Below are 15,137 nucleotides of genomic sequence, written 5' to 3' on the forward strand. Positions count from 1 at the left end.
AAGCCAGGCTTCTTCCTCCCCCCAGGCTCCTTTGTTTTAGATTTGGTTGGTTTCTATAGCTGACCATCTGGGCCCCTGGATTTCCCTCTTCCTGTGCTTTAAATTCCAGCTCTTATGTTTTAAGCTCACCAATAGGAGCGAGCCCGCAAAACCCGAGGCCCCCACCCTCAACCCCCCCCCCCCCCCAAAAAGTAGAACCCCAGGCCTGTGTGGTCTCTCTCTCCCTGTGACCTCGCTGTGTGGCCCCAAGCGTGCCGTCCCGCAGGTAATAATCCTAAAGTTTCCTGACAGTTACTGCCAAAGGGTATCTTGCAATCGTAAAGAACCACGAGGGCGGGCCCAGCCACGATACGGGTTATGGGTGAGCTGAGACCCGCACACCGCAGCCCCCTGAGATCAGGGTACCATGTGCCACCACTTGAAGGTGAAGGGCTTCCTGCGGACGTTGGTGCCGCAGTGGACTTCGCCCAGAAACTTGTGGTAGGCCGAAATGTCATCCACGAAGGTGCAGCAGAGGCCCAGGGGCTCCAGCAGGGAGCGCACGTGTGTCTCCAGGCAGCATACCTCCTCCACCTGGGGCCCGAACGGCTTAGGGATGCCCAGGTCCTTGTCCAGCACAATCATGTTCACCTGCCACGGGGGTGAGGCACCAGCTCCGTTTAGTGAGCGCCTACTACTCGCCTGGGCCCCGTGCGAAGCTCACTGAACCTTCCCAGCTACCCTACGATGCGAGTGTGGTGATTATCCCCACTTTACGGATGAGGAAACCGAGGCACCGATGGGGCGAAGCAACCTCCTACGTGGCAGAGCTGAAGTGGAAAAACCAGGCAACCTGCCTCTGCACGCACGCGTGGGAATATGCACACGCACACGCACGTGGTCAAATGTGTACATATCGGCGCGTGAGTATTTGCGTGTGCATCGATAGGTATCTGTGTGTGTGTTCTAACCTCCCTCCTTCTCATAGAAGACTCTCCTGTATGACGACAAGGATCCCTCCTGTCCATAAAGGTCTTTTTAACTCGGAAAGCCCTTTCCGATCTGTTAAAGGATTTCCCGGGACCCCCGTGAGGCAGCTGTAGGAGGGGCATTCTCACCCCTACGAGGGAACGCGGCCCCGAGAGGACAGGTGCCTGGGGTGGATGGGCGAGGCCACGCAGCAGCTCATCCAGGGCGGGGACCTGGACTTCCCGACCCACAGACTTAGCCGAGGGGACCTTCTGGCTCTGGCTGCCCCTGGTTGGCCCTGACGAGGTTTGGGGCCCCGCGTGCCTCACCATATTTGGGAAGTAGGCTCTGGCCTGGCGTTTCTCATCCATCTTGAACAGAGCGGGCAGATCGATGATGTCCTGCTCTGTCAGCCCCAGCTCTTTCTTGAGGATGTCACGGTTCCAGTCCAGGCAGCGCTGGGGGGGGGGGGGGGGAGCGGAAAGGGAGGGTAGGCAAGTCCGGGGACACTCCTGCCATCTGCGTCGACCCTGCTCCTGTCTGCAGCATCACACCTGGGGCCCCAGCACTCCAGGGAGACTTCCAGCACCTACCTAGCGCCCCGCCACCTCTCCAGTGCCCCTCCCACCAGGGCTCAGTAACGGTGGGAATAAAGAGAACAAGACAGAAGAAGGTCACAGAATGACGCTTGGTGGAAATGAGACAGGGACTCAGAAGGGGGGATGCATCCATAGCAAACTTCAGGGAGCGCTGATCCCCTAAGAAAACATTAAAATCCAGGGCATATATTTACACACGCATTTCCTAGAAAGCAAGTCCGAGGCTTGCATCATATTTTAAAGGCGTGCGCCTCCCCCAATGTCATGGGCCTTACAGAACCCTTGGCTCTTTAGCGCTGCCTGATGCACCTTCCTTCCCAGGTCTCCTGTCTGCTCCTGGCCTCCGCGGGCCGCCACAGCCTGCCTTTGTCCCTCCATTTAGCTCCCAGCTTTGGCACAGCAGCAAAGCAGGGAGGCTGGACCGGAGGCTCATCGAGGCCCTTCCCTCCGTCTTGGACCCTGAACCCTCGGTCGTTCCCTATGGAAGCCCTGAGGACGTGAGAGGCGTCACTGGGCACAACCCCATCCCTCCCAGGGCCCCCTGCTCTGGCCTCACCTGGAAGTACTGGTTCTCTTGCACGAGACTCTCGCTGGACAGAATCTTGTTGATGGTGATTCGCTTGCTGCTCATCCCGCCCAAGCCTGTGGAAGTCAGAGGTCCCAGGGGACAGTCGAGCCTCCGGTTCCCAGCCTGGGTGCTCCCCTCTGTCAGCACCCCCCCCTGCCCCCAGCTATTGGGCTAACTGCTGGGAGGGAGGAGATGGGGCCGGGGACAGGCAGGGACCCAGGAAGGTAACCCCAGGGCAGGGGAGGGCAGCACACACACTTCCTTCTCCAGGACGGGCCATGTTGCTTGAGCCAAGGAAGGCTTTATCTCTGGCCAGAGGGTGGAGTGGTCCAGGTAGGTACCTGGGTCTCCCCCTGCCGGAGCCTGCTTCTAAGGACCAGCAGCTGCCCAGGGTGAGTGTGGCGAAAGCAGGAGGCCCAGAGGTCGCCCTTGCTGTTTTCTAGAGCTGCCTCATGCTTGGCCCCTGCCCTGGTGTGTGCCTGCACCTGCCTCCTCCTATTCCACGCACGGCTTTTGGTCTGATTAGTCCTGCCTAACGCTCGCTGAGCACTCTTCTAGCTGCTTTACATGGGTCGACTCAGGAATCTTTCCTGTATTCCTAGGAGGTAGCTGTTCGCAAGAAAGATGAAGAAACTGAGGCACCGAGAAGCTAAATGACTTGTCCAAGGTCTTTTAGCTTTGGCAGACCCTGTATGCAGACCAGGCAGTCTGATTCTAGAACCTAAGCTGTTAATTCTTCTTCTTCTTTTTTTTTTGTGCCTGATCTGGGAAGAGTTGGCTGGTCCATCGCACTTCCCAATCTTGCAGCCTGTCAGTGGCAAAGAGACTGGGGCTGTCACACCCTGCACCTGTGCTGCCTCCACAGTGCCGCTTGGACCTGTCCGTATAAAGATAATGGCTCCTATATCCTATGGGTAGCTTTGGGGGTGTTTTTACTGTATAAAGAAGCCTCCAGGAAATTCAGACTCATGCTGGCCAAGCCAAGAAAAAAAATTCCCCATCGGTTGGGAATAAAAACAGGACAGTGGTCTTAAATTGGCTTTGTCTGTTCTGGCCCCTAGTCACTATCAAGAGCACTGCCTTTGGATACGGAGGGCAGTGATGTATGTAAGTATCAATGAGCCTTAGGAACGCAGACTTTTGGGAGTAGGCAGACTGGAGATACCAACCTGAAAAGGGACAAAAAGCAATTTAAGAAAAACGTGTAAGAAATTGTTACGCCCTCTGTAACCTGGCTCGCCGTCTCCAGCCGATCAGCTTTCCCTCTTTCCATAATTAATTCAAGAGCACACCTAGTCTCCGTCTGCATCTGTCCCAGTTAAGTGCATGCCTAAATTAAGCAGATAATTTCTCACTCTGGGACTGATAGTGACGACGTCTGGCTGTAGATCGTGTCAGGCTATTCCCACTTTTCTTCCTGTCCCCCAACTGCATTACGTATATTTTTCTCTATCTCCCTTTCAAGCTCCTCAAATGCAGATCACAGGTCAGTTAGCTCTTTTTGGGGTCTGGTGCCACTTAAAGTGTCCACTTTAAATGTGTATATTGATAATAGGGAGCAGCGGGCAGCTCGATGGTCCAGCTGACCACGGCGAAGGTCACAAGAGGCCGGGGCTGCTTCCCACCATGGTGACCTCACAGCCCGGAGCCGTCCGGACCCCCAGAAACTGGAGCCGGATGCTCAGGGGCAAAGTGCTCTGCCCCCTCCTCCTGGGCGTCTCTCTGGGGGGCTCAGCTCCCCACTCCCCGCCAAGGGCCCGTGGGCACTCACCTTTGAACATGATGGCCTCCCCGTGGCCCTCCCTCTGCTTCTCTCGGAAGAGCTTGTAGCAGGCCGAGGTACTGGCCATCAGCAGCCGGAATTGCTGTGGGAGAACGTCCAGAGGGACGGTGTCCACAGAAGGGAAGTGGCCGAGGAGCACGAGGGAGCCCCCCCCAGGGACTCGGAGCCCTGTCTGCCTCTGGTCTCAGGCCTCCCCGTGCCAAGTGGCACAGACGGCCTGGCAGGGTTTTCTCCGCAATGCCGTGGAGTCCAAGCTCAGAGTCCAAAGTGGCTTCGGGCAGAATGGAAGAGCTTCTCCACGTGGCCAAGAGGCCGGGCCATTTGTATAACATTCCCAGGGTATGCCGCTGCAGCCATTCCTTTCCCTTCAGAAAACAAAAGAGCCCCAGGCCCACGCCCCACAGCTCTCCAGAGCATTACGGTAGCCCCTAGCCCTGTGATTATTGGACACTTGAACTCTGTGGCTAGTCTGAATTGAGACGTGCTGTTCCGGGTAAAGTACACACCAGATTCTGCAGGCTTGGTATGAATAAAAAAATGTAAAATCTCTCATTAATAATTTTCAGATCGATGACATGTTGAAATGCTAATATTTTGGTATATCGGGTTAAAAATTGACCCTGCCACAGCGACAACGTGCAAACCGACTTGAGCCTACTTCCTTCTTCCTCTCTGCGGTGCACTACCTCTAGATCCTGCCCTCTGCTGACGAGAGCTGGTAGCACATGAGTTCTCCACCATCCTATTCACTCAGGCCTCAGCGGCCAGCTCACCTTTGTGCCTGGGATGGGGACGAAGGTCATGAACTCATCGACGTGGCCCACGGTCAGCCAGTCTGAGTAGAGCTCCACGGGTGCCTGCACCTGCTGGGCTTGTAGGAAGTCCCGCACCACCTTGGTCATCCTCCGACCACCGGACCTGGGGTAGGGGTGGGGACGAGGTAGCTCTTCAGGGGATTTCCCGCTGTGCCTGCCTCACCAGAGGGCCTGCAGGAGTTCAGCCTCTGGGACCTAGCCTGTACCGAGGGCGGCATCAGCCAAAGTCACGGGAAGGAGCCTGAGGCTCAGGGCTGAGAGATCCTGGTGCAGGCACAGGAAGGCGTTTGTGCCCAGGGGCAAAGAAGGAGGCCGTGGCTGCAGCCGTGGCCTGAATGAATGGATGGCACGGAGCCCAGCCTCCAGCCCCTTCAGTTCCTGAGGGTGTCACGGGGTAGAAAGAGGCCAGCTTCTGTGCTCAGGGGTCCTGCCTGGACTGCTGGAGGGGGCTAGGGCACAGGCACAGTTCGAAAACCTGCCCTAGCCCATGTGCCTCTTTGTTGCATTAACTTCTACTGATCTTCGATCTTTAATCAGTTTAAGCAACACCTCCTCCAGGAAGCGCTTCCTGTTAGACTCTCTGAGGGCTTCGATGTCCCCAGTACCCTGAGACTATGACTCCAGGCCTTTGCAGTGGCCAAAATTCCTCTCTGATCTGGCCGCTGCCCGGGTCTGCTACCTCCGTTCCCTCCCTTCCTCCTTGCTCTACTCGCTCTGCTCGCTATCCCCCAAGGCTTTGCTTTTGCTGTTCCTTCTATCTGAAATGCTCTTTCTCTCCGATCTTCCCATGGCTGTTCCCTTCTCCTTCAAGCCTCAATTCCCAAGTCATTTCCTTAAACCCACGGAAGCTAACTTTACTCTTCACCACGTAGCCCTATCCTATCTCCTTCATTGCACTTATTAGCCTCCAGAAGGATCTCATTTATTTGCTGGCTTCCGTGCCGATTTTCTGTACTCCTCCGACCCTAGCTGAAAATTTCCCAAGGGCTGGGCTTTGTCTATTTGGCTCACTGTTGTATCCCTACAGCCTAGAACAGTGCCCAGCAGAGGAGGCCCTCAAGAAGTATTTGTCTCTAAGGAGCCCTCCCTGAACTCCCCGAGGGGGACCTATCTTTGGGTTCCCCTGGCTCCCTGTGCTTCTGTCTATCACTGTATATGTCCCTCCTCTGCCCTTCTGTTTCGTGTCTGTGATCTCCACTGTCTCCCTGAAGGCGGGGCTGGGCTTCATGTTTAGAACGCCATGACTGGCACAGGGCTTGGCACTTGGCTGCTATTTGGAAAATACCTGCTGAATGGATGAGTGACTATGGAGTGGAGGGTGGCAAGAAGCTAGACCAATGGTCACTTCCTGGCCGGTGGCCTCCTCCCAGAAGGTAGAGCATCCTGTGTGGCTCAGAGGGACTTGGTGGCCAAATCCTGGCTGGTCCCATATAGGCAGGTTCCTGGCAGCCCTTTTGTGAAATGAGGACTGATAGCTCTTCATTGTGAAATGAAGGCCGATCGCTCTTCCCACTGACTGTCCTGATCAAGAAAGAATCTGCCTTTTCACTGGGAAGTGGGTCACCCGGGGAGGGAGTGATGGTGTTACGGACAGGCCAGGGAGCCAGGGACTGGTGCTTTGGGGTAGGGCCACGTCTTCACAGCCCTCTTTTATGCGTGGGCACCCCCAAGGACTTATTGGTACTCTCCTGCTCATTCTCTGTCAATTACCTTCTACGGACTCCTTTGTCCCTTCCCTACCTGGTTTATAGTCTCACTACACACCCTCCCATTTGGGGACGAGCTATGTATTTAGTTTTATATTAGATCCTAAGTCATGCTAAGATAGAAAGGCCAACTTGGTTTCATTTCCAAGCGTGTCTGCATCTTTTCAGAGTTGTGGAAGGGGTTCGTTCTCCCAGCCCATCACTCCACGCGTGAGCAGCCCAGGCCGCTCCTAAAGAGAAAGAATAACTCCTCCACCCCTGCTCCCCCCCAGCCCCGCCCTGGCTTCTCTTACAGAGGAAAGCTGCTTCCGATGAGGATCCGGCCCAGGGGGTATGTCTTGCCGTTGACAGTCACTGGTGGACTGACCTCCAGGTTCCCAAAGGAATCGAGGCTGGTAACAGGCTCATAGAGGGGCTCCCGGGTCACGTAGCCGAAATCTGGGCCCTGGGCACGGGACACACACCCATCATTAGTCTCCTGGAGCCCGAGGTCCTCAGCCCCCTCTCAGCCACCATCTGATGACTACTCTTTCACCACCTTATTTTTTTTTTTTATTTTTTATTTTTTTTTATTTTTGGGACAGAGAGACAGAGCATGAACGGCGGAGGGGCAGAGAGAGAGGGAGACACAGAATCGGAAACAGGCTCCAGGCTCTGAGCCATCAGCCCAGAGCCTGACGCGGGGCTCGAACTCACGGACCGCGAGATCGTGACCTGGCTGAAGTCGGACGCTTAACCGACTGCGCCACCCAGGCGCCCCTCACCACCTTATTAATCTGCCACTTAGCGTCTAGAGCCTTGCCCATGGTCTTCTTATTCCCGCCAAAGAGCGGGGGCTGGGCACGGGGAGGCTGAGTTCGTGGGCGCGCTGGTGTAAGGGTGGGCATGCCTGACGGTATACAAGTGTGTTTTAGTGTGTGTGTGCCCTGGGTCTCTGCATGTGCCTCTTTTTCTCAGACACAGAGACATATCGGTGACTTCAGAGTTAGTTCTCATTTTGTGCTGTTGAAATCCCCGCTCATTGCTTCATTTACCTGACCCTCGGTTTCCCAAGCTGTAAAAAAGAGGCATCCGATTAGATACCGGAGAGAGAGGGTGGTAGATTGTATCGTTGTTCCCAGCAACTTGCTACCCTTTTCCCAGTGAGAAGACTTTGCATCCTGAGCCGTGGCTGGTATGTGGGTATCTCCCCGTGGAAGGAATAGAATTCCCCGCCTAGTGTTGGACTTGGTCGTGTGACTTGCTTTGGCCACTGGCACGTGAGCAGAAGTATGCGTGCCAGGGCAGAGCAGAGGCCGTGAGATCCACCGCGTGTGCCGGCCGACTCTTTCTCTTCCCCTTGTGCTAGGAGAATGGCATTTCCCAGGCTGGGGGCCGCTCCTGCAGCTGGGGCTCTAGAAGGCGGAAGGTGTGAGGAAGCCGGACTGCAGGTAACCAGCCAACAGTCACTGCCGAGTTCAAGCAGTACATGGACCGTTAGTCGTTAGCCATTAAGATTTGGGAGTTGTTTGTTACTGCAGCCTTACTGAGGAAAAGCTGACCGATACACGCGGGAATGACGGACACGCAACATATAGACCATCCCACCCATTCCCAGCCAACCGTATCTGTTCACTGAGCCCAGAGGCAGCCTCTGAATCCTTCTTAGCACAGAGCTCCAACGAACTGGAGTTGACACATAATATAGCCCTCTAGTGACTCTTGAATTTTAAGGTTCCTGCCCTGACTTTTTGGTGAAAAAGTAGGGGCCTTGCTTGGAGACTTGCCTTGGGGCCGGGACGAAGCTTGCCTGACAAAAATTCTTGTTTGAAAAGAAAACAATACCGTGGGGTGGGAAGACGTGGTTTGCCCTGGCCCAGCCGAGGGCTCAAGGGACGGCCGTGCCCAGTGGGGTGGATGGCTGCAGCTTAGCGCTTTCTCGCCTGGGAGCCCCAGATGGCAAGGTGTGATTTGCCGGGAGCCGAAGCAGTTGGGTTTTATGGCAGCACAAAGCCGGGCTTGGCCCAGGCCTCCGGGAACAATGCAGCCCGGGGCCTTGGAACCAGGCCAGCCCGGAACAAAGAAGGCAGGTGGTGACCCGGGAAGAGTGTGGGAGCAGGAGCTGGGAGGCCTCGGTTCTCATGGCTGCGGCCACCGTTGCTGGCGGCCAGTTTGATTCTACCCCTCACAGTGTGGGAAGAAGTGGACAGTCCTCACCGAGGACGATGTCTAGGACTGGGGACTGACAGCCATAATGATGGCTAGTAATGACCACTGTATTAGGTGCGCCAGGATGCCCCAGATGTGCCTTCAGTCCTCACAACAATACGGTTTCTATCCCCATCTGCAGATGCGCGAACTGAGGCTTGAGGAGGGTAAGACGCGAGGCCAGGCTCTACCATTTCACCGTGGCGAGGGCCCCAGGTCAGGGAAGGTTCTCGAGAAGTAGGCGTGACCCTGTGGCCCTCTCGGGACTCCAGGAGAGGCTGCCATGCATGTGACCTTGGGAAAGCCCCCTGACCTATCCCCGTCTCTGCCTCTTGCTCCATCCAAGCATCCCCTGCCTGTTCAGGGTGGAAGGTGAGGACAAAGGAGACAGGTTTCGGTTCTGCCCTTATTCTGCCAGTGGGTCAGGGCATAAGTGGGGTGGCGATGGCCTCTAGAATCAGGGGGTCGGATTGCTTTCAAGAAACACATACACTGGGGCACCTGGATGGCTCAGTTGGTTGATTTCAGCTCAGGTCATGATCCCAGGATTGTAGGATTGAGCCCTGTGTTGGGATCGGCATTGGGTGTAGAGCCTGCTTGAGATTCTCTCTGTCTCTCTCTCCCCCTCTCTCTCTCTCTGCCCCTCCCCTGCTCTCTCTCTCTAAATAAAAACAAAACAACAACAAAAAACCACACATAAGCTAAAAAACCACAGCTTCAATGAGCTTTGAAGTTGGAACCATGATTTTCGACAATGGCTTCACTATAATTTTCCTCTTTGGAACTTATTTTTCTGCCAGTGGGGGGTGGGGCAGGGGCAGGAGTTAGGGTTCTTGCCCCGCCTCTTTCCCATAGCTCCCATTTCCTGTGAGATAACTCTCCTACGAGAAAACTTTTTAGCCAGGGGATCAAAAAAGTCACGTCAGGGTGCTTTTCACTCCTGCCTTCCCAAGTGGGTGCAAGCGATAACAATAGAACATTTATCGAGCACTTGGGGTGTGTCAGGCCCTGGGGTAGTGTCGCACTTTCCTATGAGAAAATTCTCCAAGGAAAGGACCTTGGAGGTCACTATCCCAACTGACCCATTCTGCAGGGGAGAAGATGGAGGTGCTGGGCCACAGTCTAATTTGTCAAGGATGTCCAAGGTCTCCTGACCATTCTGTGCTGTAAGAGTCCTCAGGATTGTTTCCCCTGCCCCTCACCCCAAGGTGGCCCTCAGCATCTCACCAGAAGCTGCTTCATTGGGAAGTCCTTCAGGTATCCATCTCGGGGGGAGTCCAGTACCACGGGGAAGCCTTTATGGGGGGCCTCTATGTAGCCAAACTCAACTTCATCCTGTGGGGACACCAAGGAGAGCTGTCAGACAAGCCAGCCTCCCCCGTTCTTTTCACTAGCAAACGACGGCAGTGGTTTCTTACATATCCTTCTTCAAATAGTCTCTGCATGCTCCAAGCACGTTTGTACTCATATCAACCCCACTTCTTAAAACATAATCAATAACATCCTATGTACATTTTCTTGCAAGTAACATCTTTGTTTGAAGTGCATTCTGTATATATAGGTTGACTTCTTTTTAGCTGCTGTATAGTACTCCACAGTAAGGCTAGCCCATCATGCCATATCCCAGTCGCCTGTGGATAAACATTTAGGTTGTTTTACAGTCTTTTGCTGCTATAAGGAGCAATGCTGCAGTGAATTGCCTTATACATTTATATCTCTGTGCACATGTGCACGTATGAGTTGACAGCAGAATTCCCATACATGGAGCTGCTGGGTGCCAGGGCCCTGACATGAAGCCAGCTCTCCCTGTGTAGCCATGGCCCACGTCCCTCCCAGCCCGGGGCTCCTCACCTGGATCCAGCGGTCGCCTCGATTTACATACTGGAAGCAGACCTTTAGTTCACAGTTGGTTTTCTCAACCAGGTTCTTCACCTCTTTCAGGAACAAGTAATTGTCCTTCATGCTGAGAAGTTTGGGGCAGAGAGGGAGGCCAGGGGGAAGGGTGAGGAGGGACAAGGGCCAGTCCAACCGAGGTGGCAACAAGCAGCTGGCACCTCCGGGCTGTGCTGGGCAGATGAGGCCACAAATGCGTTCATAGTGACCTTTGCAAAGGCGGAGCCAAGGCCAAGCGAATTGCTCTAGTCGCGGCGTTTGCCAAGGTCACAAACAAATAAAACGAGAAAGGGGACTCTTGCCCCCACCTTCCCAGATTTCCAAAGAAAAGCTGTGTCTAGCTTAGAGGCAGGCGATGGGTCCGGGGCCTCAGGGTCCCATTGGGCTTGATCGGCACCCATGCAGGCCCTGCTTTTCCTTGCCTCTCCTTTTGCTGCAGGTGCCTAGCACATAATAGATGCTCAAAAAAAAAAAAAAATGCTGCCTAAGATGAGCTGAACACCCATGGGAGGTTCCCAACCAGATGACACGGGCGAGAATGAGAAAAGAAATGATGGCTATCGTATTTGAAGCACAGACTGTACCAAGACCTTGGATTAATACTTTGCCTGCTTCTTTTCATGCCCACGGTGACTGTGTGATGTCAGCATTTCAGAGCAACGGAGGCACAGAGAGGCCCCGCGGGTCGCCCAAGGTCACACGGGCGGTAAATGACAGAGCCAGGATCTGAACTCAGGTCTGTCTGCCCCCAAAGCCCCAGCGTTAGCCCCTTGCTTGCTTACCAGCACACGAACACTGACAAGGGAGGCAGGATGTTGGGGGTCATGATCCACGGAGCAATCCGGAACACCACAGTGTCCGTGAAGATAGGTGTCAGGGGAATCTCCTGGGCACGGGACAAAGGAGGGGATCACAGAGTCTGGTCAGGGTGCGTCTTAGGCCTGCCTCGTAGAGCGGGTGGAATCGACAAGCAGCCTACATTTGTTGAACACGCGCCGCGTGCCGGGCCCTGGGGTAGCGTCACATGTGCCCTCTCCTTTCTGCCCCACAGCAACCCCAGGGGGTAGATACTATCATAACCCCTTGCTTTGCAGGTGGGGAAACTGAGTCACAGACCTCTAGTCACAGGCTTGTTATGCGGCTGCCCACGGGCACGTGATCAGCAAGGGGTAAAGCCTGGATTTGAACCCAGGCAGTCACTATCAGATCTTGCCCCATCGAAGTCCACTTCCTGAAATTGGCCCACAGGACGGCCGAGCCGGCTCCGGGCCTTCTGCTTCTGCTCCGGGCACCTTGCCCTTTTCTACAGGTGAACGTTTCAAATGTTTGGGGGGAATTTTGCAACGTCCAGGTTGTTCTTTAAGGAAATGTTCAGAAGGCTTGCCTGGAACCTGAGGGAAAACAAGCGAACTCCAGGGTTCCTTTGCGTACTTGGCTTTGAACACCTACAGGAAACGGCGCCTGCCCTTGGCAGAGAAGGCGGGAGCGGACGGGACTATGGGCCTCGCTGGCCTTTCCTGCCTGGGTCTGCTTTTTCGATCTCTGCTGGTTTCCACTAGGGGGGCCGGTCTGACACCCCGATGGTCAGGCTACTCCAGGCACAGGTGGGAACAGAAGCCTTCTCCTTACCTCGTCCGGTGAGCGTCACCTTTCCTGCCTTTCTTCTTCTGAGGGACCTGAGGGATTCTGAGGAATGGGTTCCTACAAGTTTGGATGCTCGCAACGGCTCCAGAAGGAGAAAATTTGCCGTTTGTTTCATAGACGGGGAAACGAAGGCACGGGGGCAAATTCCCCCGCCCCGTGTCTCGAGGGCTCGAAGCCGGGCAGTCTGACTCGGGAGCCTGTTCTCAGAAGTCTGAGCTAGACCCAGCCTCACCTTCTACAGAGCCCATTGTGTCCTGGCCCGAAGTGGTCTGGACCTGACAGTGGGCACGAGAGCCAGGTCCCTCCCTGTATCTGAGTCAAGCGGGCTGGGCCCGAGAGGTGGGAGTCTGGGCCTAAGATCCTTGTCAGCAGGATACATCTAAGTGAGGGTCGCTTCTCCTCCAGAGGGGCAGGTGCCCTCCTTCTCGTCCGGTTTCCCAAAACCAAGAACAAAGGTGGGTGACATATGTGGCCATAGGGCGGGGGTGTGACCTGGGGCTGGGATTTGGGGTTCAGCCTGTGGGTCAGAGTTGGTGTAACCCACAGTCAGGTGAGGGGAGAGAAAAGCGGGGCACACGAGTAGTCGATAGACCTCACGTGTGTGGCCCGGTTTGCTCCCTGCGCTAACCAGGAGGGGTCTGTGCCTCGGAACCACGCTACTGCAGGGGGGAGGGCAGACCGGGGGACAGACGTGGGGGATGTCAGAAACGTCACGCACAGGGAATCCTGGGGAGTCGGTGCGGCAAGCCGGAGGGTCCCCGGCGCACGGCTCCGAGGACCCTCGCAGACACGTGTGCCTGGCAGGGCGGGGGGGTGGGGGGAGCATCTAGGTCTCCAAGCTTGGGGTGGTCCAGGCTTGGAGGGCAGTGGAACGAGTGGGGGCCCCGAGACGGACCCTCTGGAAGGACTCCACCTGGTCCCCGGAGGCAGCCCTTCATGCTGGAGGCCTGGAGCCCTCACCTCGGCCATGTACTCCAGCAGGCTGACATGGATGGACACCAGGCCCGGGAAGCCCTCGTCGGGAAAACGCAGGCCTTCCACAAAGAACAGCAGCTCTGCGGAGCCGCCCGTGTACTTGACCACGTGGTAGAGCTTCCGTCGGCCCAGGATGTGGATGTAACGCTGGCCGAAGAAAGGGTCTGGAGGGAGAAGGGCCGATGTCAGGTCCCCGCCCCCACCAGGGAGCAGTGTCAGTGGGGCAGGGGGCGAGACGGCAGAGAAACTAGTCCTCTAGACTTAGGGAGAAAAGCACAAGCAGAAAACGCCACCAGAAGGGCCATGGCCCGTTCGATGTCCCAGCACTGTGGCCCGCTCGCCATGTGGCGTGGAACCAGACGACCTCTCTGGCTCCCGGCTTCCTCGCCTATGAAATGAGCTAGCCCTCCCCGCCATGGTATACACAAAATGCCAGCAGATGATGGCTGAGCAGCTAGCCGCGTGGAGGAAGGACATTACGTCCCTGAGTTACAGATAAGGAACCCGAGTCTCAGGATAGGGAAATGGCTTCTCCGAGGCCACGCAGCCAGTGAGTGGCCAAGCTGGGACACAAATTCATGTGTAATTCTGAACCCCAATCTCCCTTCCCCCTTAATAAACAAAACGTCGCTGTGCCCACTTGCACCCCAAATTCCTGTCTGCGGAACAGAAGTCACGTTGGCATGAAGAACCACACGTGGTCTCTGGCTGTACCTTCTCGTGGCTCTTCCCTCCGCTGGGAATGGTTGTTCCTCTCCTTCCAGGCCTGGATGTGTGTCCCTTCTGGGAATTATGCCCAGATCCCCCAGAGACCAAGGCAGGGGCTCTGTGTGGAGCGTCTGCAGCCCCCCCTCCTAGCCCATCACAGACTCTCTGAGGGAGTATGATCTTGGGGGCTAGTTGTCGGCCCTGAGAGACTGCCACCTGGGGGCAGAGACAGGCCTGGCTGGGCGCAAAGCCAATGTGGCACATGTTCATGTTGAATAAATATCTACCGAATGAACCAATGGCTTCCGCGCCATGCCCTATAGATTTTTCAGGCCAGAGCACACGTATTGAATTACAACTGTGTTGCCGGCATGGGCAAGGACCTCTGGGGAAGGATAGAAATGGTCGGGATGTAGCATCTCTCTCGGTCTACGCACGGTGCTCAGCCAACGAGAAGGTCACGCGGGTGTGGGAAGCGTCATAAGTGAGCCACAGGAGAGAGATCCCGGCAGTTACTGGGGTAGGGAGGGTAGGGGAAGGGAGGCAGGGTGGGAAGCATGTGAGCAGAGGAAGGGAGACTTTGAGAGGCCCTTTAGGGTGGCAGAGGTGGGGTGTGGCGAGGAGAGGAGATACTTGCATTGCCAAAGGCATGGAGGTAGGACCCTATGCAGAGCTTCCAGAAGGAGTTTCTTTATGCCCTGCAGAGCTGGAAGGGCAGAATCAGGCTCAGCTTAATACTCATCGTCAATAACAATGGTAATGATGAATGACCAGTCACCCATGGGTTAGAACATGTCACCGGGACAGTCCTGGTACAAATAGGTGCTTGATTAAAACGTGTAAATTAAGGGGCACCTGGGTGGCTCAGTCGGTTGAGCATCTGACTTCGGCTCAGGTCATGATCTCAGGGTTCGTGAGTTCGAGCCCCGCGTCGGGCTCTGTGCTGACAGCTCAGAGCCTGGAGCCTGCTTCGGATTCTGTGTCTCTCTCTCTCTCTCTGACCCTCCCCTGCTCACACTCTGTCTCTCTCTCACAAATCAATAAACATTAAAAAAAAAAAACCCTTGTAAATTAAATGGAGGAATCTCCGAAGCCCGGGTTCAGGACAGTTCCTCACATTAGGACAATATGCTCAACTAGACCCTGGTATAGGTCTGGTTAACCTATTCATCTCGCTGAGGGCAGGTGACCCTAGTGGTTATGACCTCCAGAGTCAGAGAGACCTGGGTTCAAATACCGCTCTAGCTTCACAAGCAAAACCTTAGGGAGTTCACTTAACCTCCCTGAGCCTCAGTTCGCCCGTTTGTTAAA

At 55.4% G+C, this 15,137-nt stretch overlaps 1 protein-coding gene across 1 annotated transcript in view; it reads right to left on the minus strand.

The window, feature by feature from the left end:
* Positions 1-203: 203 nt before the first annotated feature.
* Positions 204-15,137, minus strand: part of PADI2 (peptidyl arginine deiminase 2) — a 41,471-nt gene continuing 26,537 nt past the window's right edge. Inside the window, exons 7-16 of the mRNA XM_042950186.1 lie at positions 13,104-13,282; positions 11,282-11,385; positions 10,458-10,569; positions 9,834-9,941; positions 6,713-6,864; positions 4,672-4,816; positions 3,887-3,980; positions 2,104-2,189; positions 1,278-1,406; positions 204-630 (exon numbers count right to left, since the gene is read on the minus strand). Of these exons, the coding sequence (XP_042806120.1) occupies positions 397-630; positions 1,278-1,406; positions 2,104-2,189; positions 3,887-3,980; positions 4,672-4,816; positions 6,713-6,864; positions 9,834-9,941; positions 10,458-10,569; positions 11,282-11,385; positions 13,104-13,282 (1,343 nt within the window). The 3' untranslated portion in view covers positions 204-396. The remainder of the gene's footprint in view (positions 631-1,277; positions 1,407-2,103; positions 2,190-3,886; positions 3,981-4,671; positions 4,817-6,712; positions 6,865-9,833; positions 9,942-10,457; positions 10,570-11,281; positions 11,386-13,103; positions 13,283-15,137) is intronic.

Source organism: Panthera leo, chromosome C1 (genome assembly GCF_018350215.1).
Source record: "Panthera leo isolate Ple1 chromosome C1, P.leo_Ple1_pat1.1, whole genome shotgun sequence".
NCBI lineage: Eukaryota > Metazoa > Chordata > Mammalia > Carnivora > Felidae > Panthera > Panthera leo.